Here is a 27,062-nt window from a genome sequence, read left to right as displayed (position 1 = left end):
CCACCGTTTCTAGTGGACACAAAAGAATTATTATATAAGAATACAGACAAAAAAATCTTAAAATGTGCTAATGTGCTTTGTTACCCCCCCCCCCCAATCACTGGCCAGTGCATTCTAAAAAACTATTCTTAAAGTGAACTAAAGTCTTATTGAGGGGCTGGGGATATGGATCAGTGGTTAAGAACATTTACCCCTCTTGCAGAGGGCACAGGTTCTATTCCCAGCCTGCACTCCAGTTCCAGGTGATTCTATATCCTCTTCTGACTGACATCTCTTGGTTCTTACATGTACAGGTACACTTACATACACTCAGTCACACATACATATAAAATAAATTGATAAATAACCAGTTTTCTATTGCCATTTCCCTTTCTCTTGTTTCTCAATAGTTTTTCATGTCTTGGCACACAGAGAAAATGGTATTAGTACTCCATGTTCTGTGGCAGCCAGAAAGGGTTTCTCATAGCTACAACCTCCCAATTAGGGGGTTCAAGGCCTGTGAATTCTTCCCATCTCTCTCTAGGCTGAGGGACCAATGTCACTGTTCATTTCCTGTACATATACTGTTGTATTTCATGGCTTTGCCTGTGTTTCTGTGCATTTGCATTATTTATAGGTTTAGAAGGCTCCAGGTCTGATGGGGTCCGCACCAGTTCAACTGAACCCTTCTGTGGCAGATTCAGCCTTGGTCAACTTGGACATCTTATCCTAATTCCAGAGGCTGCCGACAAGGGCTATCAGCTGGATCGATACCCGTATGTGAGTGTCCATCTTCATGTCTCTGTGCTTGGCATGTTGGGATTATTCCTTGGGCTCAAAACCAAAATAATGGAAGCACAAGGGAATGACTTCAGTGATTTGTACAGTGCATTTTGAGCTGACGTTTTAAATTTTGTAGGTACATCTCCAAGTTCCGACTTTTGCATTGGTACCTGAGGTTATTATGGGAATGTTTATTTGGTCAGATCTTTCTTTTCTTTGCTCTCCCAGCTTGAGGAATAGTAAAGACATTGCCGGTGGACTCTGACTTGGAAGCCTAACTCTACATCCTGTGTGTTCTTAACGTATTACTAAAGTATGACATGTCTTAACTTACTCATCTCTAAAATGGTTATTGTTGTTGTCTGGCTCTCAGCAATGTAGTGAAAATCATAGTAAAAATATTTTGCAGCAGAGTGGACTCAGTTGAGGGTAGTTATCATCTTCTTTATTGCAATTAATGTAATAAACTAGTTGATCGATGGATATACCTGCCCCCTTTTCTATTTATTTAATTAGAAAAATTCATACCTAAGTACTGCATTTACATACATTTCACTCTACCCTCTCCATATTCCAACTCTTTTTGTATTTCCTTATTCCCTCCCAAATTCATTACCTGTTCTGTTAATTATTACACATATGCACACACACACACACAAATGCACAAGCACATGCACACATGTGCACTTCCTTCAGTGTCCATTTAGTATTTCCTATGTGTATGTGTGTTTGGAGCTGACTACCTGGGACTGGATCACCTATTAGCGGGCTGGTCCCTGAAGAAGATGGATTCCCCCCCTCTCAGCAGCCCCTAATTGCCTGTGATCTCTCCCTCATCCACATTTGGAAGGGGACCTGGTTTTGTCATCATGCAGCCTTTTTCAGGTGACTGTATTGGGATTGCATGGGTGCAGCTTTCCAGTCATATATAAGAAATATCATCTTGTGGCTGATGTTCTGGTCCTCTGGCTCTTAGCATCTTTCTGTCCCCTGTTCCAAAATGTTTTTGTGCCTTAAGTGTAGGGGTTGTGTTGTGTTGTAGATCCCAGGCTGGGAACTCCATGGTCAGTTTTCTGCACTTCTGACCAGTTGTGGATTTCTGTGGTGGTTTCTGTCTGCAGCAAGATGCTTCTGTGATTAGGGATGGGAGCTATCAGTGTTATAAGGATAATTATTTACAATGCATAATTATTACTAAGTGATAATTTTAAAATAATTATAAGGTAATAATTATACTAGTTTAGGAAAGTTAGCCCAATTCTTTTTTTTTTTTTTTTTTTCATTTTTTTTTTATTAGGTATTTAGCTCATTTACATTTCCAATGCTATACCAAAAGTCCCCCTTACCCACCCACCCCCACTCCCCTACCCACCCACTCCCCCCCTTTGGCCCTGGCATTCCCCTGTACCGGGGCACACAAAGTCTGCGTGTCCAATGGGCCTCTCTTTCCAGTGATGGCCGACTAGGCCATCTTTTGATACATATGCAGCTAGAGTCAAGAGCTCAGGGGTACTGGTTAGTTCATAATGTTGTTCCACCTATAGGGTTGAAGATCCCTTTAGCTCCTTGGGTACTTTCTCTAGCTCCTCCATTGGGAGCCCTGTGATCCATCCATTAGCTGACTGTGAGCATCCACTTCTGTGTTTGCTAGGCCCCGGCATAGTCTCACAAGAGACAGCTACATCTGGGTCCTTTCAGTAAAATCTTGCTAGAGCCCAATTCTTGAAAACCTATTTTTTTAAAATTATTACATGTGTATGTTTTTTTTTTCTGTATGTATTTGCATAGGTGCACTGGTAACTGTGGAAGCCAGAAAAGGGTGTTAGCTTCCTTGGAACTGGATTTACAGATGATTATGAGCCACCATGAGGGTTCTGGGGATTGGGTCCATGTCCTCTGGGAGAGCGGCCGTTGCTCTTAACTGCTAAGCCATCTCTCCAGACCCTCTTGAGCACTTCTTACATTTTTGGCTTTGTACCTCTTCCATCTTCATAAACATGTGCAGCTTATTGGTTCTGGAACCAAAGTCAGTGTGTATGAAATAGCAGAGTTCACGATAACCTGCATCCTTCCTAGTCGAGGTGTAATGGGCGTTGGGCTGCGTTGGGCTCACTGGCTCAGGCCAGGGACCCACCCATCTTCAACCTCTTCTCTATTGCAGGGGAATGCTGATGGGTACAACCTTTAGGGGAGAGTTGGGCAACCTTTAGTGGAGAATTGGAAATGCAGAGAAATATTTTTGCTTGTCATTGGGAGAATTGTTATTGGCATTTAGTAAGCAGAGTCCAGTGATGCTGTTAAATGTCCCATACTGTAAAGGACAGCTTTCTCAATGGTCACTCTGCTGTCTCAATGTGGAGGCTAGAAATCCCTCTTCCAAAGCCGTCTCATGCCAAACACTTTTGGTTTTGTATTGAGTTTAGAAATCAGGCACGCCGGGAATGAAAGCAGAAGGAAGAACAGGACAGAATCTGTGACTCGCTGAAGGCCCACAGGTGCCCGGGTTAAAGCAGGGGTTTTATAATTGATGTGCTTTAAAGTCCTTATTGCTGAGCATAGTATTGATCTTTGAAAAGGCTCTCCATTGATCATCATTTTCTTTTGGCCTCAGAGAAAGTAGTTATGTAGTATTTTCTGGCTTCCTTGAGGAAGTCAAGAATAATGCTTTATGCTTCCTGCTAGACTGGAAGCTGGGGGAATATAGCACCCAGACACTTGCATAGCATGCAGCAAGCTCTCCTCACACGGGGTCTGAGTTGAAGCTTCCCGCAGTGTATATATACTGAAGGGCATATTTGGTATCCACAGCTGTGCCTTGCGTACAGAGGCCATATGAACAAGACCCTGGACATGACTGTTTCTTTCCTCTTTGGCTTCCAAACTATCATGAAGAATATCACCTGTGATTGGAGTCTTACCGATCCCCACCCTGAGAGGTAACCATGTGGGAGAAGGTGGGAGAGGATTCTGTCTCCTAGGGCCTGGAGCAGCTGTCTTGGGGACAATGGTTCATGTGAGATACTGTGTATTCCATTTGGGCCTTAGAGCTCGGGGCTTTGAGAATATTCTACTTGACAAAGCAGTTTCACGTAAGAGAAAATGTTATGAATATAGAAGGAGTCTGACAGAATGCTAGCATCACATTTAGGACAGAGTGTTCAAGACATTCTTTGACATGAGAGATGAGGAGAATTGAGCCCCCGAGAATCTGCACTTCACTGACATGCATCCCACTAGCGGATCTGTAATAAAATTAAGGCACCCTGCTCTGTTGATTCTGTTCTCTATCCAGAAGTTTCTCATGGGTCTTGAAGTTGTTTTAAACTTCAGTGAGTCAGTACTCCGTGGATGGTCCTGTGGTTAGAGCTTGGCATGTAATCTGTTTGAGATGCATAATTACCTAGTTACCTGAAAGTGCTGCTGATACCTTGTGTCCTGACTGACAGACTGACTTACTGACTGACTGACTTTGTATCCACTGATTTTGTAGATGAAGGTGGGCTGAGCCAGGGTATAGGGGGTTGTCAGGCTCAGGCCTTGAGGAGGAGGGCTGAAGGCCTTACCCTTTGGCCCCTTCCACTCTGATTTGTCAGCTGGCAGTTCACTTGCATTAACCTCTGGGACACATGTCTATGTCACTCTGAGGATATCCAGTCTTCTCTGGCAAACACCCCATTGCTGGCTCATCGGATTGACATCCGCCCCGTGGTTCCGGAGGCAGGCCTGCTCTATGTGGATGAAATTATTCTTGCAGATACCAACGTAACAGGTGATCACCGCATCTGCTCTTCTCTTGGGCCTGTCTGTCAAATGCCTGTCTCAGACTTTCACATGAGAGATTGTTCTCTCCCCCTCCCCCAAAGGAAAGAATGGGTGATTCCTCAACTTGGTTGCCTTGGTTTGAAGGCAGATGAGATTGAGAGTGTTTGCCCTTACTTCTATGTCTCTCTAGCTAGTTTTTCTGTTTCTCTCTGTCTCTGTTTTCCCCCACCCCTCTGTCTCCTGTTTATCTCACAATTTCATCCTGCTTTTTTGTGTTTGTACTCCTACTCCCCATGTTACTTATTTCTGGCTTGGAAGACTTATTATTCTTATCTGTAAAATGGGCACAATAAAGATTATACCATGCATGGAGATAAGCCAATGATTAATATAAAGTTACCCTTCATGTCTCCTGACTAAGGAAGTACTTACAAAATATAAGCATTATGATTATTATCTTGTTAGGCCAGCAGGGTTTTTTCCCTCTCCTTCGGCCAGAGTTTCTGTCATACACAGTGCTAGAAGCAAAGCTCAATATTTGCTCTTGTATATGGGCTAAGGGTGTGATCTATGACTTTCTCCAAAGACAGCTGGTGCTGCAGGGACCAACCCTTCCTTTCTGTCCTCACAGACTCCGACCACACAGTCTGAGTTCAGTTCTGATTCCTTCCTCACAGAGTCTCCTCCAGCCTCTCTTAGGGATAGTATTCTTCCGTGGCCATGCTGGCTGCTCCTCCTCAGGACACAGAGCTAACCCTGATGAGTCTCACTGAGGTTGGCCATGCATGAGCACTGAGGCCAAGGCTGATGGTCTGGGTTCTCTCAGGGCCCCTAGCCTCCCAACCTTTGCTCCCTTTTCTGTCCTGTCAAGTCTGTTTCCTATGACTTTGGGCTCAGTTCTTCCCTATTTCCTAGCTTTCCAGGCTATGGAGAGAAGATGACACTGTCTCTTATAATTTTATTTACAAAATGTGCAACTTTTGAGCCTTTCTTCTAAAAGTTGCAGACCTGGGGATAAGAGAGATTGCAGAAGGCTCATGAGAGAATGATCAGCTTTGAAATCATATCATATTTTAAAGTTTAAATTTGACTTTTATTTATTATTTGTGTGTGTGTGTTGTACATGTACACACATGTGTGTATGCTATAGTGTACTTGTGGAGGTCAGAGCATACCTTTGTGAGTTGCCTCTCTCTATCCACCTTTGATTCATTTCTGGGTTTGATCTCAGGTCCTCAGGCTTGCATGGCAGGTGACTCTACCTAGTGCTAAGTCATCTTGGGATTCCTCCCTTAAATTTTTTTTGTCTCATCTTTGAGGTGCACGAAAACCCCATCTTTTGTTTTTTATCTGTTGGTTTAAAGTGTTCTTTGAATCTTTGGAGGCACATCCAGCCACTGCTGGCTGCTCAAACACTGCTTTGACACACTGAAAATGATGCTATTTAGATTTAGATTGAGATGATGAACCATATTGCTGTGTCTTAAAACAACTGGCTGGAGGGATTTTGTCATTCCTATTACTATGCAGAGTTTTCAGAGGGCCAAGCCAGTCAGTGTTTCACAATTTAAACATGATTGGGAAGCTCTAGACTAGACAGCAGGTGACATTTTCCTCCCTCCCCTCTCCACTGCATGTCACTCTGTCACTGGAAACCAGTGGCTCTCAACCTATGGATAGTGACCACATCAGGGCCACATATCAGATATCCCGCCTATCATATATTTACAGTAAGAGTCATAACAGAAGCAAAATTACAGTTATGAAGTAGCAAATAATTTTATGGCTGGGCGGGGGGGGGGTTACCACAACATGAGGAACTGTATTGAAGGGTAGCAGCGTTAGGAAGGTGGAGGACCACTGCTCTAAACCATTGATGTCAAGGACCCAGTGCCCCTTCTCACTGCCCTCACCTTTTTACCACAAAGGCTCTGTAGATGTAGACTCATATAATTGAGGATAGGGAGGAGGGCGGGGTGGGGACAAGAAAGAAGGCTGGGATTGGTAGAGCAGTTTTCTTCCTTCCTTGTCAGGTTGCTCTGCTGGCACCCAGAGAGTTTTAGTTAATGGCAATATACATTATCTGGATTGTCATGATTAGCTGTTTGTCTGATCAATATAATATGTGCTCATATTATTGCGCTTAATAGCCTCTGTGGAAGTTCTTTGTATCCTCAGTGGTAGTTTCCTTCATTATCACCACCACAATCATCACTACCACCACCATCATCACCACCATCACCATCACTTTTCATGTAGTGCTCAAAAGCACCTGAGGCTGTCCTTTCCCCTCTAATCTATGTATGAGGAAGTCAGACTGAGAGGAGTTATTCTCAAAGCCTTTCCTGCCCACCTTTCTCTCTGCCAGTGGACACAGATGTGGGCGAGAGAACGGAACCCAGAGTTTCCTGACACTGTCTCCTCAGCAGGGCTCGTAATCACACTGAGCACCTACTGTGTGCTAGTATTGCAGCAGAATTGAGCATGTGGTCTCAGGCATGGTGACATATGCCTTTAATCTCAGCACTGGAGAGTCTGAGATGGGCCGACCTCTGTGAGTTCAAAGCTGACCTGGTCTTGCATAATAAGTTCCAGGATATCTAGAGCTATGTAATGAGACCCTGTCTCAAAAATCTCAAAGAAACAAATGACGAGGGTGTGAAGGGAATGAATAAGACAAGTACCTCATTGCACTTGAGGTCTTTGTAATCTGAACTGGGATCCGTGAAAGCTGTCTTTTACCCAGTGCCCACCGAGAAGGCAAAGGATACCATAGTTTGTGGCCACTCAGGTCGGCAGTCTTTCCAAACTACTTGCCATGAAGATTTTTTTCAGTTACACATTATATGGTCCTTTATTTAGTAATCTGAACCCTGGAGAGACTGTGTTGATTAGCAGAGTGGGAAAAGCAGGGTTTGAATTTGTGTGTTTGTGCGCACACATCACTTGATGTTATGAACCCACACTCTGGTATCTCACTTAGTCTATACCTCAGGTGCATGGCCTACCTATGGAGGATCATCTGTCTGTGTGTCACTAAAGTTTTCAAGGCCATGGAAAGGAAGAGGTAGCTATTACCAGCACAGTAGAATGTAAGGGTGTTCTAAGAGGTGTTTGGCTGGAGGGAGCTTAGTATTGTTTTTTTTTTATTGCTGTGAAGTGGATCTTGGTCTTCCTAAAATGATCTTTGCATTTCCCTCTTGGTAATACACTGAATGCAGTCCCCTTCATCCCCCGCGCACTTTTCTGATGGTAGCAGGTGGGGAGAGATCCAGGCTTTATGTTGTGCTTGGAGATCTGAGTGACAACCATTTCTAGCCAGAATTCTCCACTTCCTGAGTCTCTATCTTGAACTATAATTGGATCCCTGGTTTCTAGTTTCTCAAGCTGATTCTGGAAGAGCCTGCCCAGGTGGGAATGTGGTGGAGTCAGTATCGGTGGTGGGAGTCCCTCCGGTCTACAGCATAAGCTCCTGGTTGGCAGGATGTGGCTCAGAGCTCCCTCTCATCACTGCATGGTAAGGAGTGGGTTTTCTACATGGGTGCCTCTTCAGTAGCCACATCTATACACATAGGTACAGCTTCTATCAGGGTGGGAAAACTCCCTAACTTAATGTTTAAGGCATTGGTCTCAACTCAAGTATGATACATCAGACTCTGATGGGGATTTTGTTTAGGGACAAATTGTTGGGACCTGGTAGGTTAGGGGTAAGGTCTTCTGAAAAATTTGCATTTTCAGAGACCTAGTGGTGATGATTTATCTGGCCCAGAGCTAAATATACAAGTCTATTTCTATTGAATTTGTTTTACAATGATTTATTTTTATGCTGATCAGAGTAAACACCGTTTTCTGTTTTCTGGTTACGCCCCTAATTGCAATCCTGCTGTATTTGATCTTGTTAGAATTCTTTCAAGCTGCTTAATGAACAAAAATAGGCATTTCTGAGAGTGCAGCAGCAGATGGCAGATGGGCATTTCTGAGAGTGCACCAGCAGATGGCAGTAGAGTATCACAACCCTGGCTGCTCAGGCAGCTGTCCATTACAAAGTATCAACTAAGGATCGACCTCCTTGAAGTTCCAGGACTACATTTGTGTTATTCTTTTAATTTTCACTTAAAACTCAGCAGGCTCATCATAATCGAAATGCCCTGCCTTGGATGTGTAGTGTACATACACGCATGTGCACGTGTATGTACACACACACGTGCACATGCATAGTTATTAACTATGAAATGATAAGAACCAATTTGTGTTACTGCGCACAGGTTCACACTCAGAGTGTTCCTGATGATCTTCCACTCCAAGTTTTCTTCAAGTCCCTGAGCACCTCTAGAAGCTGGTGACCATGGTAGAAAAGAGGACAGTCTGTCTGGGACCTAGCTTACAGAGAACACCAATCCCATTCATGATCCAAAAGCCTGCTCAGATGTCTAATGTTCTGAAGCCATGTCCCCGGGGACTAGGCTTCAACATGAGACTTTTGTGTTTGAGGGGGACAACTAGTCAGCTCAGGGTAGTGACTAGACAGACTCCATCTCAGGTCACAGTGCAGTTATTTGGATACATTTGCTTGTCAAAAGCAGAGCTGTGCCCAGCAGTGTGTTTACATATAGGAAGTTAGTGAGGTGGAATAGAATAGGTGGTACTGGGGTGGGGGCACTGATGGACCAGGGCATATTGGCTCTGGTATGTAAATGAGGCTCTAAAAAGCCATGTCCTTTCTGAACCAGAGGTGGAGTGGCAGGCAGGTGGACGAATTGCCTGTTGCTCTGGATCCCTGTGCTCATAAGATCAACGTTGCTGGTACACTTTTCAAAGGCCAGATATCTATAGCACATTATTCCTGCTGTGATGGGAAAGGAACACCCAGCGTCTGGGAGCTGGAACTCATAGCCTAGAATCACGGATATGGAACAATCTTTGTGAAGAGCTGGATATGGTCTGCATGGCGCACCCTCAGGCTGTTATGGCTAATGCTTAGCTTTTGATCCACCACAGCTCTGTGTCCACGGAGGGAACAGGAGATGGATCTGAATTGATTGAGGTGACAGCTCAAAGACTCCAGAGGACAAGCCCACCTTTGGGAGGACACTTCTTCCTTTACCTCTCTGACACAGTGATACCTGGTAAAGGGGGATTCAGGGTACATGTTCGTCATGCACATACTGGGGCACATAAGGGAAACATAGCCTGCGAGTTTGGCAGTTAGGATGCTGTGTCTGAAGTGGCTGTCTTAACATTAAAGACCTGGGAAAAGACAGTCTCTTCTGTACAGTCCTGACGTTTTAATTTTGTGGAAGGGGAAAGGAAGTGAGTTGGCCATCTGAGGCCATTATAATAAATTACCACAGCCTTGGAGACTCAGAGACACAGAAGTTTATTCTTAGTTCTGGAGTCGGGAGCCCCCACATGAAGGTATGGGTAGGGCCCCACCTGTCCCTGCTCTAGGGGATGGTGTGTTGGTTGCCCCTTTCAACCCCTGTGGATGCTACCGCTGCTTAGATGAAGCTGTTTGAATCTCTGGCTGGGTCTTGAAGGACACACAAGATTTTATTACACAGTTCATGATAAACTCCTCCTCTCAAACTGTGTGTCTTCTACACATCAGATTGTCACATCCGCTCTCGACCAGCAAGAACGACACAACCACCAGTCCTTCTAACAGCAGTTTATTCAGCAAACTTCAGTCTTCATCTCTCTCGCTTCAACTTTTATCTCTTCATCTTTCTCTCTCTCTTTGACCTGGGCCTCTCACTCTTATATACTCTCAGCCCCCACCCACTCACGGCAGGCCATGTCACCTCACCAGGCATGCAGCTTCAGTTAATCAGGGCGGCAGGGCCATGTCTCCACCAAATATGGATTCGCCAGTATCCTGGTGCACCTGCGCAGCTCTCACGATGGTCGTGGCTTATTTTCAGGTGTATGAGGAAGTCAGGTGCAAGTCATAAGACTTAGCTGCAGTCTCGGGCGCCATCTTGGGGCTGCTGCCACACCCGCTCCTCACATCAGATAATATTTGTTCTTTGGCCTTCCAAATAACTAGGACACTATCATATTTTTGAGGTGTCGTAGTGAGGTGGGAGAGAGGGATGGGATGGGTTGGGGTGGAATTCTGTCAGCCACACTGAAGCTACCCTGAAGAGTCACCTTCTCTCTAGAATTTCCTAGGCCAAAACCCATAGCATTCAGGTCCTTCAGAGTTAAACGCAGTGGCACTGCCTTTCTACTAATGAGAATTTTAGTGGCCACTCAAGTTTGGAAGAGATTGAAACACATGATGGTGTCTTAAGAGCTTTGATAATGTACACTCTTCACAAGGCATATTGATAGAAATGTGGGTCTTTGGAAGGGAAGCTAAGGGACATTCAGGAAGGCTTTATGTGTAGCTGGTACATGTCCCCAAATCCTATTTCCTGAGAAAACATCTCCCTGAGTAGGAGGTACATGGGGTATCTTTACTATGATGGGACAACATATGAAAAGCTTGCTTTTTAGAGTCTGATAAATATATCAGTGTCCACAGTATTTTTTGTCTCTATGGTATGAACCACTAGGGTATCTATACTTCTTACAAATAAGCAACTATCTGGAGAAGTATTTTTCTGGTGTTTTGTTACTACCTGCCGAACCATGGAGGAAAGCCAGCCTTAGCCCAATGTTTTGGAATGAGGACAGACCCAAAATTATGTGCAAATGTAGAGAAACCGTTTTTAATGGAGGGACTGCTGTTGGCCTTGTAGAAACAGAGTGGAATGTTATTAACCCTTTAGGGTAGTGTGGCATTCAGGAGGAGGCTCTTGAGCAGGTGAAAAGCAGCCTGAATTTTAATTTAAACCTGCCTCACTGACTTGGTGAGCTTTTGAATATCACTAGGGTTTATTTTCTTCATCCCTCAGGTATGCACGAAGGTGCCCACATGGCCCACCTCACAGGGCTGTTGGGACTGGCTAATGAAATGGAAACTTTTGGTAAAGTACCGGAGCACAGAGATTGTTATTTCTCTGTGGGGATGCAGAACAGGAAAGCAGGTGGTTGGGCTTAGAGGCGCTTCTAATAGAGAAAGCAAAGTGAAGTGCAAGCATTCCTCAGCTGGGGTGGCTAAAGTTTATGGGTGTCAGCTGCTGCATGCCTCCCCTACTTTCTGTGAAAAGTGGCCAAGTTTTCTCTGTTCACAGAACTAGCTAAATTTTTCCAAGCAAAAGCCAGCGTTTAATTAGACTCTCAGCATTACATAGGTGTGTGGAGCTTATGTTTCAAGTTGATAGTTGAGACAGTTTTTTTTTCCCCCCTGACACAGCGTGTTCACTGTTTGCCATGTGGTATAGCCCTGTTGGGAGCATCTCACTGTAAAAAGTGGGCATCTACTTCTGGGGACAGACATGATTTTTAACTAGGGTAGAAGGTTCTCTTGTGTAATATTTTGACTCTGAAAGTCTTCTGCCCATTTAGTACACATCCTGGTATTTATTTTCCTTTATCCTTGATGTGGACACCTGCAATGTGTATTCATTAGCATCATGAATCTGCATCAAACATCTGCATCAAACCCTTGCCTCACAGATGTTCCGGTGCGCATGTCTGCCCGACAGCTGCATAAGCTACTGCAGGACAGTGCTGATGAGTCCACATCTGGATATCTCAATGCCGGTGACTTCACTGTGACAGAGGATCTGAATTCCTGCTATGAACATGTGTGGACTCTTTCTTGGACCACTCAGACTGGGGATTTGCCCAATTTTATCAGGGTAGGTATACTCAACCCTATTTGTTTGTGGTATAGATTTGGTACCCTGGAGAAATTTTGTAAAAAGAAGAAATTCAGGACTGTATGAGTGAAAACAGTCACTGGTTATTATTGTCATTTGTTGGGATATTCTAGGGAGGAGAATTCCTATCCTTCTTCGATGGTTTCAGCATAAACTTTACATCTCTGATCTCATCGAGTTAAACCCAGTGTTGACTTTTCTAACAGCCAACGTGGGGAGAGGGGCTGTTGGTCAGTGTCCACCACACAGAGTTTCACATCTGTTATTGGATAATTTAAGCAGATGTGATAGACTTGGAACATCATAGAGGCAGATGGCATGGCAGAAGGGAGTTTAGAAAAGACTTTGCTGTCCTTGGGTAATGACAAAGGCATGCTCTTGCAAACTTAACATTTAAAAAATAATTTAATGGTCATCTAGTATTTGCTTATTTTTAAAATGAAGCCAAGATGAAACTACCCAAGCTAGGTGGCACTGTGACATATATGGTTTTTCAGATAGGATCCTGGAGGGAGATGGAAGAAGAATGGTAATCTTGGCTCTGATCTCAAAGCACCATTTTCTTATATAATTTAGTATTTTAAATTGTAAACTAAGACAGAGAGGCACATAGAAGCAACATATCTCAGTACTTAACATATTGATTTTTTGTGCCTCTTTAAAAATAATTTATATTTATTTTTTATTGACTTGACATCCCAATCACAGCCCCCTCCCTCCTCTCTTCCCAGCCCCACCCATCACCCCCTCTCCTCCTCAGAGAAGGGGAGCCCTGCTGGGTATCACTCTACCCTTTTGACAACTCTTCTTGCAAATGAACATCCATGAGTTTTACTGCAGCTTCCATGAGCTACTTTTGCTTAATTTTTTAGTTATTAAGTTTTTGGACTAAAATTCCTTATCAATGCATCTACGGGATTATTTCAAATGTAATATGGAATAAAAACTCATCTTTTGTTTTCATCAAGATGAGATTTCTTTGTATGACAGAATTGACCAGAAATGTAACTATCTCAGGTCTCTGATCAAAATCTTACTGGGGTGAATCCCACTGTAACTGCTCGCGTGGTATATGATGGTGGAGTTTTCCTTGGACCCATCTTTGGAGACATGTTGGCTACTGCCAACCAGCAAACTCAGGTGAGCGTGGCACCTAGCTCCAAACATATTTCAAGTTCCTCACTTGCTTTCAGTGTGAGCCAATTGGTTCAACTCCTGTGACTCTTTTTTTTTTTTTTTTTTAAATTTGGTTTGCTTCCACAGCATTTACAAAGTACTATGAAAACATAATTTCTTCGAAAGCACCATAACTTTTGTAAGTATGGGTGCTATTATTGTGGTACAAAAGATAGAGGACCTATATAGCTCAAAGCTCAATATATATATATATAACCAATTATTAAGCATCCAAACTGAGTGGATAATTATAATTATTATTCTAACTTTATTAATTATCACCATAGTTATTATTATTACGGTGTGTGTGTGTGTGTGTCTTATGATGTGTATTTTGCGTGGGGTGGGAGAGGACATGCATTGGCGTGCACGTGGAGTCCAGAGGAGAGGACATGCATTGGCGTGCACGTGGAGTCCAGAGGAGAGGACATGCATTGGCGTGCACGTGCAGTCCAGAGGAGAGGACATGCATTGGCGTGCACGTGCAGTCCAGAGGAGAGGACATGCATTGGCGTGCACGTGGAGTCCAGAGGAGAACGTTGGAGAGTTGGTTCTTTCCTTTAACTTTACATGGCTTCCGGGGAATGAACTCAGGTTCCTAGGATTGGACAGCAAGAACCGTCTTGCTCATGCTGACTGCCATTATTATTTTATTATTTCTCTTTTGAAAATAAAGCACCACAAGTAACGTGGAAGGACTTTTGTCTCCCACGTCACTCAAGTATGCCTTTCCTTCTTACAGAACAGTTATAGAACGGGAGCGTGCATGTAGCCCACTTTAAAAACCATACAGAATCAGTCAAGTCATATCTTGTTTCTGTTCCCATTTCTAAACATTCTTTGAGTTGACATTGATGGCACTGAAAAGGAGAGATTCAGAGTCTTTACTTAAGGACTCACCACATTCTAGGACAAAACCAACTTTGAGGCAAATATGTGAATATACATTGGTTGGTCTGCCCTGCTGGTGGAAGGATAGTCTTTTTCTTAATAGTCTGTGCTTGTCAAAGAGAAAAAGGTAGTTCTCACGAAGTGTGGGCCCAGTGATAAAAAGTCCTTGTGTATTCTCCGTTTACGAAATTATTGCCAGATGACAGAAAGGACACTTTTGAAAGACAATTTATCATACACTTATACTGTACATGACCGAATATGATGGGACAAGGTCAGACTGGGAAACACAAAAAGGACCCTATTTCAGAAAGGCATATATTTAGCATATTTATTTGCTCAGCTGTGTCTCAGTATATCTACTAGTTTGAGATTTTCTACGTTTTGAACCATTCATTTTTATATAAGAACTTTTCACTGAGAAAATAGAAAAAAAAAGGAATTGAGAGTCTATGAATCATAGAGACATTTTAATTTAGGAAATGCTCACAAATACTTTGAGTGCCCTTGTAGGCACATAGTCCAGACATTTGCTTTTCATTCTCTTACCTCTGTCCCCCAGGTGGCTGTACAGGTGAATGACATACCAGCCTATTGTTCAGGCTCCTGTTCTTTCCAATACCAGCAAGAGTCAACTCCCAGTGTGGATCATGTGTGGTACTCCCTTGGTATGATTTAGCTATGAAACTTAGACTCACTGATTTCCCTAAGATTTTAGTTCAGGCAAGGGAAAGGATATTGTTTGTTTCTTTCTTTTTCTTTCATGTACACCAGTGTTTTGCCTGAATGTGGGAGGGAGTCAGATCCCTTGGAACAGAAGTTATAGACAGTTGTGAGCTGCCATGTGGGTTCCTCTGGAGGAGCAGCCAGGGCTCTTAACTGCTGAGCCATTTCTCCAGCCCAGACATTGTTCCTTCCTTGAAATGTGTGTGTGTGTGTGTGTGTGAGATTATTATTTTCCTTCATTTTGATCTTCTTTTATATTATTATTGGCTAATTTCTTCTTATTAAGTTATAGCATTTCATTGCAAGTTTGAGGAAATTGAGGGTGGAGACTGTGTATCAGACTAGTAAATGCAGTTGTCCGAGTGAGTCAGCAGGAGATTTCTTCAGTTTTGGGAGAGGAAGCTAAAAGCGAGCAAGCATTTGATGGTGGAGTGAGTGTTAGCACTGATTTGGTATTTGACATTTTCTCCCCCCCCCACCCCCTTTAGGAAGCGATGTCAACTTGCTGGTTCATTTTACTGGAACTGGTTTCCCTAGAGACACCCAGTTCTTACAGGTCACGGTGAACAAAACTAGCTGTGAAGTTCTTTTCTCAAATGAAACCAATGTGGCCTGTGAGCTGGCTCTGCTACCAGTTGGAGTGCACCAGATTTTTATGCTGGTGATACCGTCAGGCCTTGCTGTTCATGCCAGTGGAGAAGACCTCCTCCTGCATGTGGAACCCAGGCTGGATGCTGTGGAGCCTTCTACAGCTGCAGAGATTGGTAATATGGGCGGGGCTACACTGGGTACCTGCCCTCCAAAGCTAGAGTTGATAGGCAGAAATCTAGGCCTATATGTATTGTGATTTACAGCTTTTTTTTTCTTTTTTTTTTGGTAGAGAATTGAGTTTATTTAGGACATGGGGAGGGGAGTTAACAGAGTAGCAGAGGCAGAGAAAGGCAGAGTGAAAGAGAGAGTAGAGAAGAAGTAGAGGTCGGCCATGACCACGAGGAGAGAGGGGAGAAGGGGATGGGGGGAGGGGGAGCAAGGGGGCAAGGGAGAAAAGCAGGAGTGACAAAGTAAAAGCTCTATGTTTTTTGTGAAAGAACACCTTTAAGCCCTTTGGTCGTTTGTGGCAAACTAAGGTAGAGTTTGGCTAGTGATGTCTTATATAATTGGAACACGAAGTCACTTTAGTGGCTATTCATCTTAAAATCTCAAAGATGCTAAGTGAGTCGTGCTAGTTTTAGGAGAAAGGTGACTTGCCTGAACCTCACAGAGAGGGAGGTGGAGCTAAAGTACAAACCAGAGTACTAGGCTGTTAGAGCTCCTAGGTTCTCTGTGCACTGCTGCCTTGCCTTTCAAATGGCCCAATGGTGGATCGCTTGATGTAGCCTTCTGTGAGGTAAATGACTCAACAGATGGCAACACACCTTTAAAAGTAACAGCTTGTGGCAAGTGTAGAGCCCACTAACAACATAGTTTGTTTGTTCCCCTTATAACCCTGTTCAGTATTTTTAGGCACTTGGCTAGCATGAAAAGCCAACTACTGTTTGCACAGTGCAAGGCCAGAGGACAGTGAGTCTTATCAATATCAGGCCTGTGGATTGGCTCTTAGGTCCATGGGATAGTAAAGATCTTTCTAAATCTTGCTATTTTCTGAAGAATGCTTCTAGTTTAGAAAAACTACAGCTGGGCTATAGCAGGCTCCTGTTTGCTAAAGTTGTTACCTATAGAATACAACGCACATTCCTTTCCTTAGTCTTTTGGATTTTTGTTATTGTCAGTTCTGGTGGCCAGAAGCCTGTAGCTCAGAATACATTTTCCATTAATTAATTAATTAATTAATTAATTCACTTTACATCTTGATGGCAGCCCCCTTCCCAGTCCTCTTCCACAGTCTCCCCACCCTTTCACCTCTGAGAAGGGTGAAGGCCCTGTGGGTACTAACCCATTTTGACACCTCAAGTCACTGCAGGACTATGCACATCTTCTTCCACTGAGGCGAGACAAGGCATCCCAATTAGAGGAACAGGATCTACAGGCAGGCAACAGAGTCGGGGTAAGCCCCCACTCCAGATGTTGAGGGACCCACATGAAGAGCAAGCCACCTCTTGTATGATCTTTGGTTGGTGGTTTAGTCTCTGGGAGCCCCCAGGGGTACAGATTAGTTGATTTTGTTGGTCTCCCTGTGGAGTTCTTATCCCCTCCAGGACCCTCAACTTTTCCTTCCCAACTCTTCCACAAGGGTTACGGAAATCTGCCCAATGTTTGGCTTTTGGCCTCTGTATCTTTTTCAGTCAGCTGCTGGGTGGAGCCTCTCAGAGGACTAGACTCCTGTCAGCAAGCATAAGAGTATCATTAATAGTGTCAGAGATTGGTGTTTGCCCTTGCTATGGGTCTTAAGTTGGGCCTGTTATTGGCTCACCATTCCCCCAGTCTCTGCTCTATCTTTGTCCCTGCATTTCTTGCAGACAGGACATACTTGGGTCAAAAGTTTTATGGATAGGTTGATGCCCTTATCCCTCCACTGGGGGTCCTTCCTGGCTACAGAAGGTGGCCTCTTCAGGATCCATATCTTACACTACTCTGGGTCACCCTCAAAGACTCCCTGGAGCCATCCCCCCCAGAATAGAATGTAAAGTGCTGTGTTCTAGTGAGTCAGTGTTAAAAGCCCAATTTTGATTGAATTCTGCTTTGCCTTGGGAGAGAGAATCAGCAGGCCTACCCCTTTTCATCTCCACACAGAATAACAACCTCTTTCAGTGATGTCAGGAAGGAACAAGGAGTAAAAGACCATATTCTTCATTATCCAGTGAATTATTGGCTTGAGAGCAGGGCTTATTGCAGTCTTCCAATTAGATTTATTAGAAGTTTGATATTACAGAGTTCCTTGCCCAGCTCAGGCCAACTGCTAGATGGTAGACACCTTTCAGATAAACAGGTGCCTCATCCAGTTGCTTGCCCTACATAGAGTGATTAGCACAAGTAGGGGGCTCACTGCCCCAGTTTGTCTGGGATTGACAGTGCTCTCAGAATGTAAGACTTATGGTTTTAAAAACTGAAGAACTCTCAGTGCAAAGAATCAGTTGCAGGAGAATTGGAATGTTATGAAAAGCCCTGTCAGGAAATGGATCTGCTAGAGACGGGGAGGAGACTGAAGGGCTTGGAGAATTATGCACCGTTCTCTCACACTGCAGTCAAGGGAGTGAATCTCTTAGAAGGGATGATTTCAGATGCACGTGAAGATTCAAGGGGTGGGATCTGGGAGAGGCTCATTCCCTCTCTGGGAATTCCATCCAGACAGTGGCAGTGCTCATTGAAGCCTGTAGGGGGAGCCATATTGGGTAATGATGACCTTTAGTGCTTCAAGTGTGGCCCAGGGCAAGTGGTATCTATATCACCTGGGAACTTGTTAGAAGTGCAGTCTTCTAGACCTCCCGAGTCAGTCTGTATTTTACCACAATCCTCAAATTGTCTCTATGAATAGTCTAGAGTGTGAAACCCTGATTTGGGGATTTAAAGAGAAAAAGGAGAGGCGTGTCAAAAGAAATTTAAATAACAGCGGACTACAGAATGGACAAGTATAAAAATGAGGTCTGTAATACTCAAAGTCACCGCTTAATTTTGTCCTTGAGCGTCCTCAAAAGAGGTTTTTGAGGACAGTCTTAGCTTTTCTTACAGACAGTTATTTAGTCTACTTTTGTGCTAAGATAGAGCTGCCTTCTCCTTAGTCAGAGACTCTCATGAAAACCACAATTTCAAATGTGAATGGTAAAGTCTCACCACCTCTAAATTCCCCACACCTACTCTTGACAAAATCGTGATCATGAGATTATTGCATCAGAAACTCTTAATGTGTGGTATGGTAAGTCAAAGTAGTTATGCTCTTGGATGGTAGTGGTAAGGGTATTGATCAAAATAGTAAGGGGACGGTGTGAAGAGGGAAGGATGACATTGGTGGGATAGGATACTCATCAGGATTCATTGTAAGCACGACATAAAGGACACTGGAGAATAGAGGCCATTAGAAAGTGAAGGAGCAAGCCTGAGGGAGAGACCTTGTGGGAGAGAATATGATACAGAAGAGTATCGTGACGTCTTGATTCAAAAACAGCTTGGCTTGTTCAGAAGCATCCTGGCATCGCTGTGGCTGGAGGAAGTCTCGGTGTACATTTGATTTGCATTTAACTCATAGTCAAAGCTGTTGAACCTATTTTTCATGTGCTTATTGACTATTTCTATTATCATCTGTTCATGCACCCATTTAACATTTGCATTATTTTTTTCTGTGATCATTTTAAAAAAACTTTATGTATTTATGTATTCTTTATGGATATTTCTCTATGGTCACTTCTTTTTTTAACAAAATTTTTTTATTAGATATTTTCTTCATTTACATTTCAAATGCTATCCCGAATTATTCTGTTTTATAGCCTGTCTTTGTTTTGTTTTGTTTCTTTCTTTCTTTCTTTCTTTTTTTTTTTTTTTTTTTTCAAGACAGGGTTTCTCTGTATATCCCTGGCTGTCCTGGAACTCAGTTTGTAGACCAGGCTGTCCTCGAACTCAGAAATCCTCCTGCCTCTGCTGGGATTAAAGGCGTGTGCCACCACACCCGGCTGTAGCCTGTCTTTTTATTGTTTTCCCTTTTACTATGGAGCCTTTTAATTTGATGTGATCCTGTTTCTATTCTTATTTTTTTTAAAAGCTTTTGGAATTCTATGTAAAGAGCCATCACTATGCTTATACATATTTTTATCATTTCTTTTCTTCCTGAGATTATAATAGAACTTCATCTCTTCCCTTTCCTTTCCTCCTCCCCAGCTCTCTCTCAAATTCATGGTCTCTTTTTTACTTTAATTGTTAAATGCTTATATCTGAAGTATTTTCCCTGTTTTCCTTTAGTAGTGTCACAGTGTTAGGTCTTACATTAGTGTTTTTATTTACTATGATTTGGTTTTTGTACCAGGTGAGACATAGGGATAGATATTATTAATGCTGGTGATAGAGAAAAAAAGAGGCTGTTCTTGGGTGGGTGATTTTAATAAATGTATAGGATATACAATATATAAAAATGAGAGGGGCATGAAGAGGAATGGTGGAGTTTCATTCTTATACATGTGAATATATAATTTTCCTAGCAACACTTCCTAAAGAAGATTTTTCCCAATGTGTTATTATTTGCATATTTATCAAGAATCAGATGACTGTAGCTGTGTGTGTTTATTTTTGGGTTCTCTACTATGTTTTATTGCTCAACCTGTCTGGTTTTCTCTCAATACTATGTTGTTGTCATTATTATGGCAATTTTAATCTTGTATTTCGATATGTAGCGAGCATTTTACATATGCTGGAAAATATAGTAGCATACCTAATTAGAAGTAGAATTTCAGAGACAGGGCTTTATACACACTTGAAATTTTTGATAAAGGGCACTAGAAACATTTCTCAGTGGTTAAAGTATTTGCTTTAGAGAGTTTAAATCCCAGGAAGCCAATGGAAATACCAGGTGAGCACATATCCTGCATGTAAACAAACCTGGAAGACAGAGACTGGATTCCTAGAGCAAGCTGACTGAAAAAGCTGTTCACATCAATGAGCTCTGAGTTTGATTGGGAGAACTTGGCCTCAGTGAATAAGGTGAAAGAGCAATAAAGGCTGACTCCTCACATCAACCTCTGGACTCCACATACCTGTGCACACACATGTATGTGTATCCACACACATACACAAGTACCCACACATGCAAAAACACTCATATAGACACATGCACATGACACACACAAAATAAAATAAAATAAAATAAACCAAAACACTGATAAGTAAGTATAAAAATACTCTCTTTAAAGTTTGTATAATTTTTATCCATGAAGGTATGGATATCTCTTTCTTATGTCTTACTGATACATATTTTGAAACTTTTTTGATATTTAATTTTATAGATGAAAAGGTAGACTTTCCACATCTCAGAAAGTATTTATCAGCTTCCTTTTGTGGTGTCTGTTTATCTCGGTCTTTCTTTCCAATTCGAATATTTTTCTTTCTTGTTTAAGACCTTTAAAATATTTTTAGATTTATTTATCTATTTTTCATATCTTTATAATTTACAAATAGTTTTATATAATTAAGTGTGTTTGGCCTTTATAGCTTTAGAGATTGTTAAATACTCAGACTAGGCATTCTGTCTCTGAGATCTTGTGAAAATAAATTTCTACTTTTTCCTTTATTTTTTTTCCAATTAATCTCTTTTTAAAAATTTATTTATTTATCTATTTCACAACCCAATATCAGTCCTTCTCCTCCTAGTACCCCATCAGGCAAGTCCTTCTTCATTCCTCCTTCTCTTTAGAGAATGGGAAGTCCTCCCCTGGGTGCCACCCTCCCCAATAGCCCCCCCCCCTTGCCCTCTAGCCCAGCACATCAAGTTGCTATGGGTCTAGCTAAAACCTCTCCCACTGAGGCCAGCCAAATAGGCCTGCTTAGGAGTGCAGGGTAGACTTAATCTCTTTAAGTCCAAATATTTTACTTGAAGCTTGCTTTGGATGAAAGATGGGAGTCCCAAATTCAGGTTTTATCTTTTATCATGCTATTCTCTTTATTTTATTTACTCAATAAATTATTTGCTTACTAAGTAAATGTGGCTATAGTGGAGCTACGTGCGCATCCTGTCCTGTAGACCTGCATGCCGGAGCTGCCCTCTGGCTTGCCCGTGCTGCCTGTTGTGAGCAGCTGCTATCATCACATTTGCTCATTACTTGATGCTTCTTTACTCTCTCTTGTTTCTCAATTTTTGTTTTCTCGCTGATCACTTTTCACTGAACTTTACACTCACTTAATTTGTATAAAAGTTCCATCATGTTTTATTGGAACCATATGTGTACTTTTTTATGTTTCATTCTCAGAAACTACAATACTTACTCTTTTTACCTACTTCTGTTCATTTTTTTTACCTAGTTTTAAGTTAATCAATTAAGGTCTTCCACATTTTCAAATTTCCTCCAATGTTTTTTTCTATCAAGTTCATTTATAGATAGTGTGCCCTTATTGGAAGAAAATGGAACAATCATATTCTCTTTTCTGCTTTTCCTCCTTCTGTTTCCCCAGTTGGGAACGTTTTTAATTCGTTAGATTCAATAATGAGGAAGATGAGGACCGGTGAACTTGGGGCCAGAGCTAAACATGAGCTGCCTCAGGTAGCAGCATGGCTGGAGGTCCTGACTCTGGCTCCTTGCTCTTATGAAACATCATGCTGTCATGCATTGCTTCTTGGGAAAGAGTATGTTTTTAGGCCTGGAAAGAATGATATTTAGAATCTAGGGCAGAAAATGTTTTCAGAAACTACCTGCTTCTTTGTTTGACTCCTCATATTTTATTCATAAAGGTCTCCAGAAAGACTCACTACTCTCTCTGCTCTCTACTTACTCCTTCTGACTTTATGTGAAGTAATTTCTACATTTTCAATTCAGTCTTTTCCTACAGTTTAAGCATTGCTTTGCATTTTTGACTTAAGGCCTTTCTATTTCAATTTCCTTTTACTTTTTCCTGTAACTAACTTTTATCTGCCTATATGTCTACTTACGTGTGAAAATGCTGTTTTTTGTTACAGGAGGACGGTGGGTTACTCTCCGAGGCTCTAGTTTGGAAGGTGTTAGCCTGGTGTTATTTGGAACTCAGTCATGTGTCATTGATGCCATTAGAAGCAATTCACAACAAATTCAATGCAAAGTCCCACCTAGGGTAAGAAGACTCTTTGCTATTGTAATACCCAATATTAACCTGTGAGCTCCACACACCCAAGGACCAGGTAACTTCCTGGGATGCTGGGAGTTGTAATTCTGGGAATATAAAAGAAGCCCATTGGGAAGTATAGCCTATGGGTTTGTCTTTATAAATTCCTAGAACAAGTGTCTCAGGGCTGGGAAATTTCAGAGAGTAGTCCATCTCTTGGTCAGTGTTTAATATTTAATAAAGCTTGCTTCAAATTTGGCCCAAAATGGTGGAACTGGTTTTACTCTGGTGAATCTCAGGATTAACTCTCTCTCTCTCTCTCTCTCTCTCTCTCTCTCTCTCTGAATACATATATGACCTTGCAAACAAGCCCCTGCTCACACACACCCTCAAACATAAAACAAACAACACGAATAAGGTCCCAAGTTTCCATTTGTTTCTAATCAGTTCTGTCTAGTGTCCATTGTCTAGGGTCTTGCTTTTCTCTTCCATGGAGTGATTGGCAAAGGCCACATCACTGCCACACTCAGTAATTAGGGCTGCCTTGATGTCTTCATCATTCTTAGCAGCTCCATGCCCCAGAGGATAACTAGTTATTGAGCAAGCACATCCAATGTGAGTGAGGTCAGAATGCTAACTGATCACAGACTCTACAACTTTAGGTCATGAGGTTCCTCAAATACCATGAAAAGCTAGCTTTTACATAAAAATGACATGTGATTATTATATATAACTGTACTGTAATTGTTTGTGCCTTTTATCAGCTGTTTAGATAATTTTATAAATCTGTCCTATTATAAACAAAGGCTTTAGACCATCCTAATAGTTATATTTTGAAGATATTTATATTTTCCTGGACCTTATATTTTAATTTAAGTTTTAAAGTAGATATAAAGTTAGGTTGTCTACAGTTCTTTTCTGGTTTATGTGCTTAGTATCACCATGTGTTTGATTTCTGGCACTTTGGTCAACCATGGGTGTTATTTTTTTGCATGTGTAATCCCCATTAAATGAGAGAAATTTGAACTCTTTGGGTTTCTTTTACTACAGAGAATAAACATTAGAGAACAAATGTTAAATTTTGAACAGAGTTAATATATAGAAAGATACAACAGAAGGCAGAAGGACAATCATGTTCTCTTTTCTGTTTTTCTTCCTCTGTCTCCCTGTTGGAAACACTTTTAAGTCTTTGAATTAAAATTACAATACTATTTTTTGTTAAATCAACAAAATGTGTTTTCATCATTATAGTTTTTTTTAGATATTATCTTCATTTACATTTCAAATGCTATCTGCTTTTCTAGTTTTCTCTCTGAAAGTCCCCTATACCCTCCACCCCCACAGCCCTGCTCCCCAAGCCACCCACTCCTGCTTCCTGACCCTGGCATTCTGCTATACTGGGACACAGAATCTTTGCAAGACCAAGGGCCTCTCCTCCCATTGATGGCCAACTAGGACAACCTCTGTTACATATGTAACTAGAGACACGAGCTCTGGGGAGTACTTGATAGTTCATATTGTTGTTCTTCCTATAGGGTTGCAGACCCCTTCAGCTCCTTGGGTACTTTTTCTAGCTCCTTCACTGGGAGCCCTGTATTCCATCCAATAGATGACTGTGAGCATCCATTTGTGTATTTGCCAGGCACTGGAATAGCCTCACAAGAGATAGCTATATCAGGGTTCTGTCAGCAAAATCTTGCTGGCATATGCAATAGTGTCTGGGTTTGGAGGTTGTTTATGGGATGGATCCCTGGATGGGTCAGTCTCTGGATGGTTCTTCCTTCCATCTCAGCTCTGAACTTTGTCTCTGTAACTCCTTCCATGGGTATTTTGTTCCCCATTCCAAGAAAGAATGAAGTATTCACACTTGGGTCTTCCTTTTTCTTTTACTGAAACCCTGTGTCTTGCTTTTATCTAGTTTGCGTGTATCTAGGCTTTTATTTTGAAGATGTTATTTTGTTAGGTTTTTGTTTTTTTCTTACTGGTAGACTCTGTTTCCTAGGGCTTATATTTTCTCTCTAGATTTTTAAAAGCTCTTTGACAGTTCCATCCATGAATGTAACATATTTTCATGATGTTCACTCACTACTACCTTCCTTTGGCTCCACTCAATTTCTTCTGGATTTCTTCTTTTTAAGTTCCACTCCTTCCTTTTAGGATACACTGAGGTTAATCTGGTTTCTTGAATGAGCATAGGGTGGGGAGTCATTTAGTAGAGCACAAGAAACTTATCAGTGATTAAACCACAGGAAAAAAAAATAACTGTGGCAATCTCCAGCATCCATTAACTGCTAGTATCTCCTCAACTGGGATAGTCTTTCTGAACCACTTTCTACATCTCTGCTGGATTGTTGATATATTCTGTCTTATGTATGTCTTGTGCAGTTAGCTGAAGCTTCTCTGGGTTTTCATGAATGCAATGATCATATGTCTAGACAGCAGCATTTCATAGCACACCTCTTCATCCTTTTTTCTTATGTTCTTTCCACAGCACTTTCCTCCATATTTGTGGGGTCTTGAGGGTAAAGAATAGTGTCTCCTTATTTCTATTTATTTATCTGTGAGATAAAATACAAAATACAACAGAGGAGGAAATTTTCTGAATATTTCTACTTCTGAAACTACTCCCACATATGATGGGTAGTTTAGCTAGGTATAAATACTACTAAAAACATCTTTCTGCCCAGAGACAATTACTGTGTGAAGGGTACTCTTTCTTACCTTTCAGGGCACAAGTAATATTCTTCAATACTTAGTTTGTCTAAATTCTTGCCTCCCTGCAGGAGCTGAGAAAATGGATTCAAAAAATATATTCTATGAGATAAGCAACTTTTCTTCTTTTGGCTGATTATGCTTAGAGTTTTCCTTTACTCTCAAATCCAACCAAGATTTTAATTCTAAAATTGATTTTCAGGGGAAAGATGGATACACTGTGAATGTGACTGTGATCAGTGGCGACCACTCTACAGTTCTTGCCAGAGCATTTACATATGTCTCCTCTTTAAATCCAGTGATTGTGTCATTGAGCAGAAACAGAAGCAGCATAGCAGGTAAGATACCTGTTACTTCAAGCCTGTTTTCACTTTAGAGTTTTGATCCTATTCAAAAAATCAATTAATGGACTATGGATTTTGATTTACTATCTTATTTATTTATTTATTTATTTATTTATTTATTTATTTATTTAAGACAGGGACTCACTGTTTAGTCCAGCTAGTTTGGAGCTCTATTTGATAGTGATCTTGAATTCACAATACTTGTTTCACTCTTCTGTGAGTTAGGGTTACAGGCATATAAACTTGATTTAGCTTATTGTATTATAGATGAAAAAAATTTCAGGTTACCTGTCAAAAATTAATCTTATATCTTATTTCTTCTCTGTGAAAATGGGACTTTCCTCATGAAAATGATATGAATATTGAATTAATATTTAATAAATATTTACTGAGCAGCTAATTTGTATTGTTACTGCCAATTGTATAGATGCATAATAGACTTCAATTCTTAGTAGTAATTTATAGCTTCAGTTTATAGACATGGAAACTAAGGAATAGAGTCTATGTAACCTATGTGCTATGTAACCTTTTAGCAAGTAATGAAGCTGAGATTTAAACACCAACAGTCTAAAGATACCAAGCATTCAATTACTTACAGTTTAATATAGGTTTTGGTAGTAGATTCAATTGTGGCAGATTAATAGTTATAGAATAGGTACCCTGAGTAACAAAGTATTCTTGTTTTTTGACACTTACTGTGTATAAAAAGGATTTTAAAAGCACTATGCACGTGAAATAGTTTAAAGTTTATTTAAGACTGACTACATTGCCTGCCTTTGATCCCTTACCTTAACTAGGTTCCCTTGTCTAGCCTCAATAGAAGGTCTGCCTAATCCTACTGCAACTTGATAGGCTAAGGGGGTTGATATGTGTGGAAGGTCTCTCCTTCTTTGAGAAGCAAGGGAGTGGCTTGAGAGTAAGGGGGGTGAGCAGGAGGAACTTCAAGGAGAGGGGAGAGGGGAGAGGGGAAACTGGTTGAGATATAAAGTAATCAAGTAAATTAATTAAAAAAATCAATATGTGTGCGTGCATGCATGCTTGTGGTGTATGTGTAGGTCAGAGAACAACTTCTGGGAGTCAGTTCTCTCGTTCTACCACATGGTTCCCAGGGATGATCACACTCAAATTTTCTGATTGGGTGGCAAATACATTTATACCCCCCCCACCCCCCGCCATCTCATCTGCCCCTACTGACATGATTTTGTCAGCT

At 41.6% G+C, this 27,062-nt stretch overlaps 1 protein-coding gene across 4 annotated transcripts in view; it reads left to right on the top strand.

Moving 5' to 3' along the window:
* Pkhd1 (polycystic kidney and hepatic disease 1) overlaps window positions 1-27,062 on the top strand; it is a 560,304-nt gene that overhangs the window by 54,964 nt on the left and 478,278 nt on the right. For all 4 annotated transcript variants that reach the window (NM_153179.3, XM_011238384.3, XM_006495521.2 and 1 more), the window contains exons 19-29: window positions 617-759; window positions 3,571-3,698; window positions 4,356-4,531; window positions 7,903-8,041; window positions 9,523-9,650; window positions 12,088-12,272; window positions 13,311-13,433; window positions 14,923-15,028; window positions 15,575-15,850; window positions 22,675-22,805; window positions 25,711-25,846. In NM_153179.3, the coding sequence (NP_694819.2) occupies window positions 617-759; window positions 3,571-3,698; window positions 4,356-4,531; window positions 7,903-8,041; window positions 9,523-9,650; window positions 12,088-12,272; window positions 13,311-13,433; window positions 14,923-15,028; window positions 15,575-15,850; window positions 22,675-22,805; window positions 25,711-25,846 (1,671 nt within the window). The remainder of the gene's footprint in view (window positions 1-616; window positions 760-3,570; window positions 3,699-4,355; window positions 4,532-7,902; window positions 8,042-9,522; window positions 9,651-12,087; window positions 12,273-13,310; window positions 13,434-14,922; window positions 15,029-15,574; window positions 15,851-22,674; window positions 22,806-25,710; window positions 25,847-27,062) is intronic.

The sequence above is a fragment of the Mus musculus genome, chromosome 1, assembly GCF_000001635.26.
Source record: "Mus musculus strain C57BL/6J chromosome 1, GRCm38.p6 C57BL/6J".
In the NCBI taxonomy this organism is placed as follows: Eukaryota; Metazoa; Chordata; class Mammalia; order Rodentia; family Muridae; genus Mus; species Mus musculus.
This window is presented reverse-complemented; position numbering and strand designations above follow the sequence as displayed.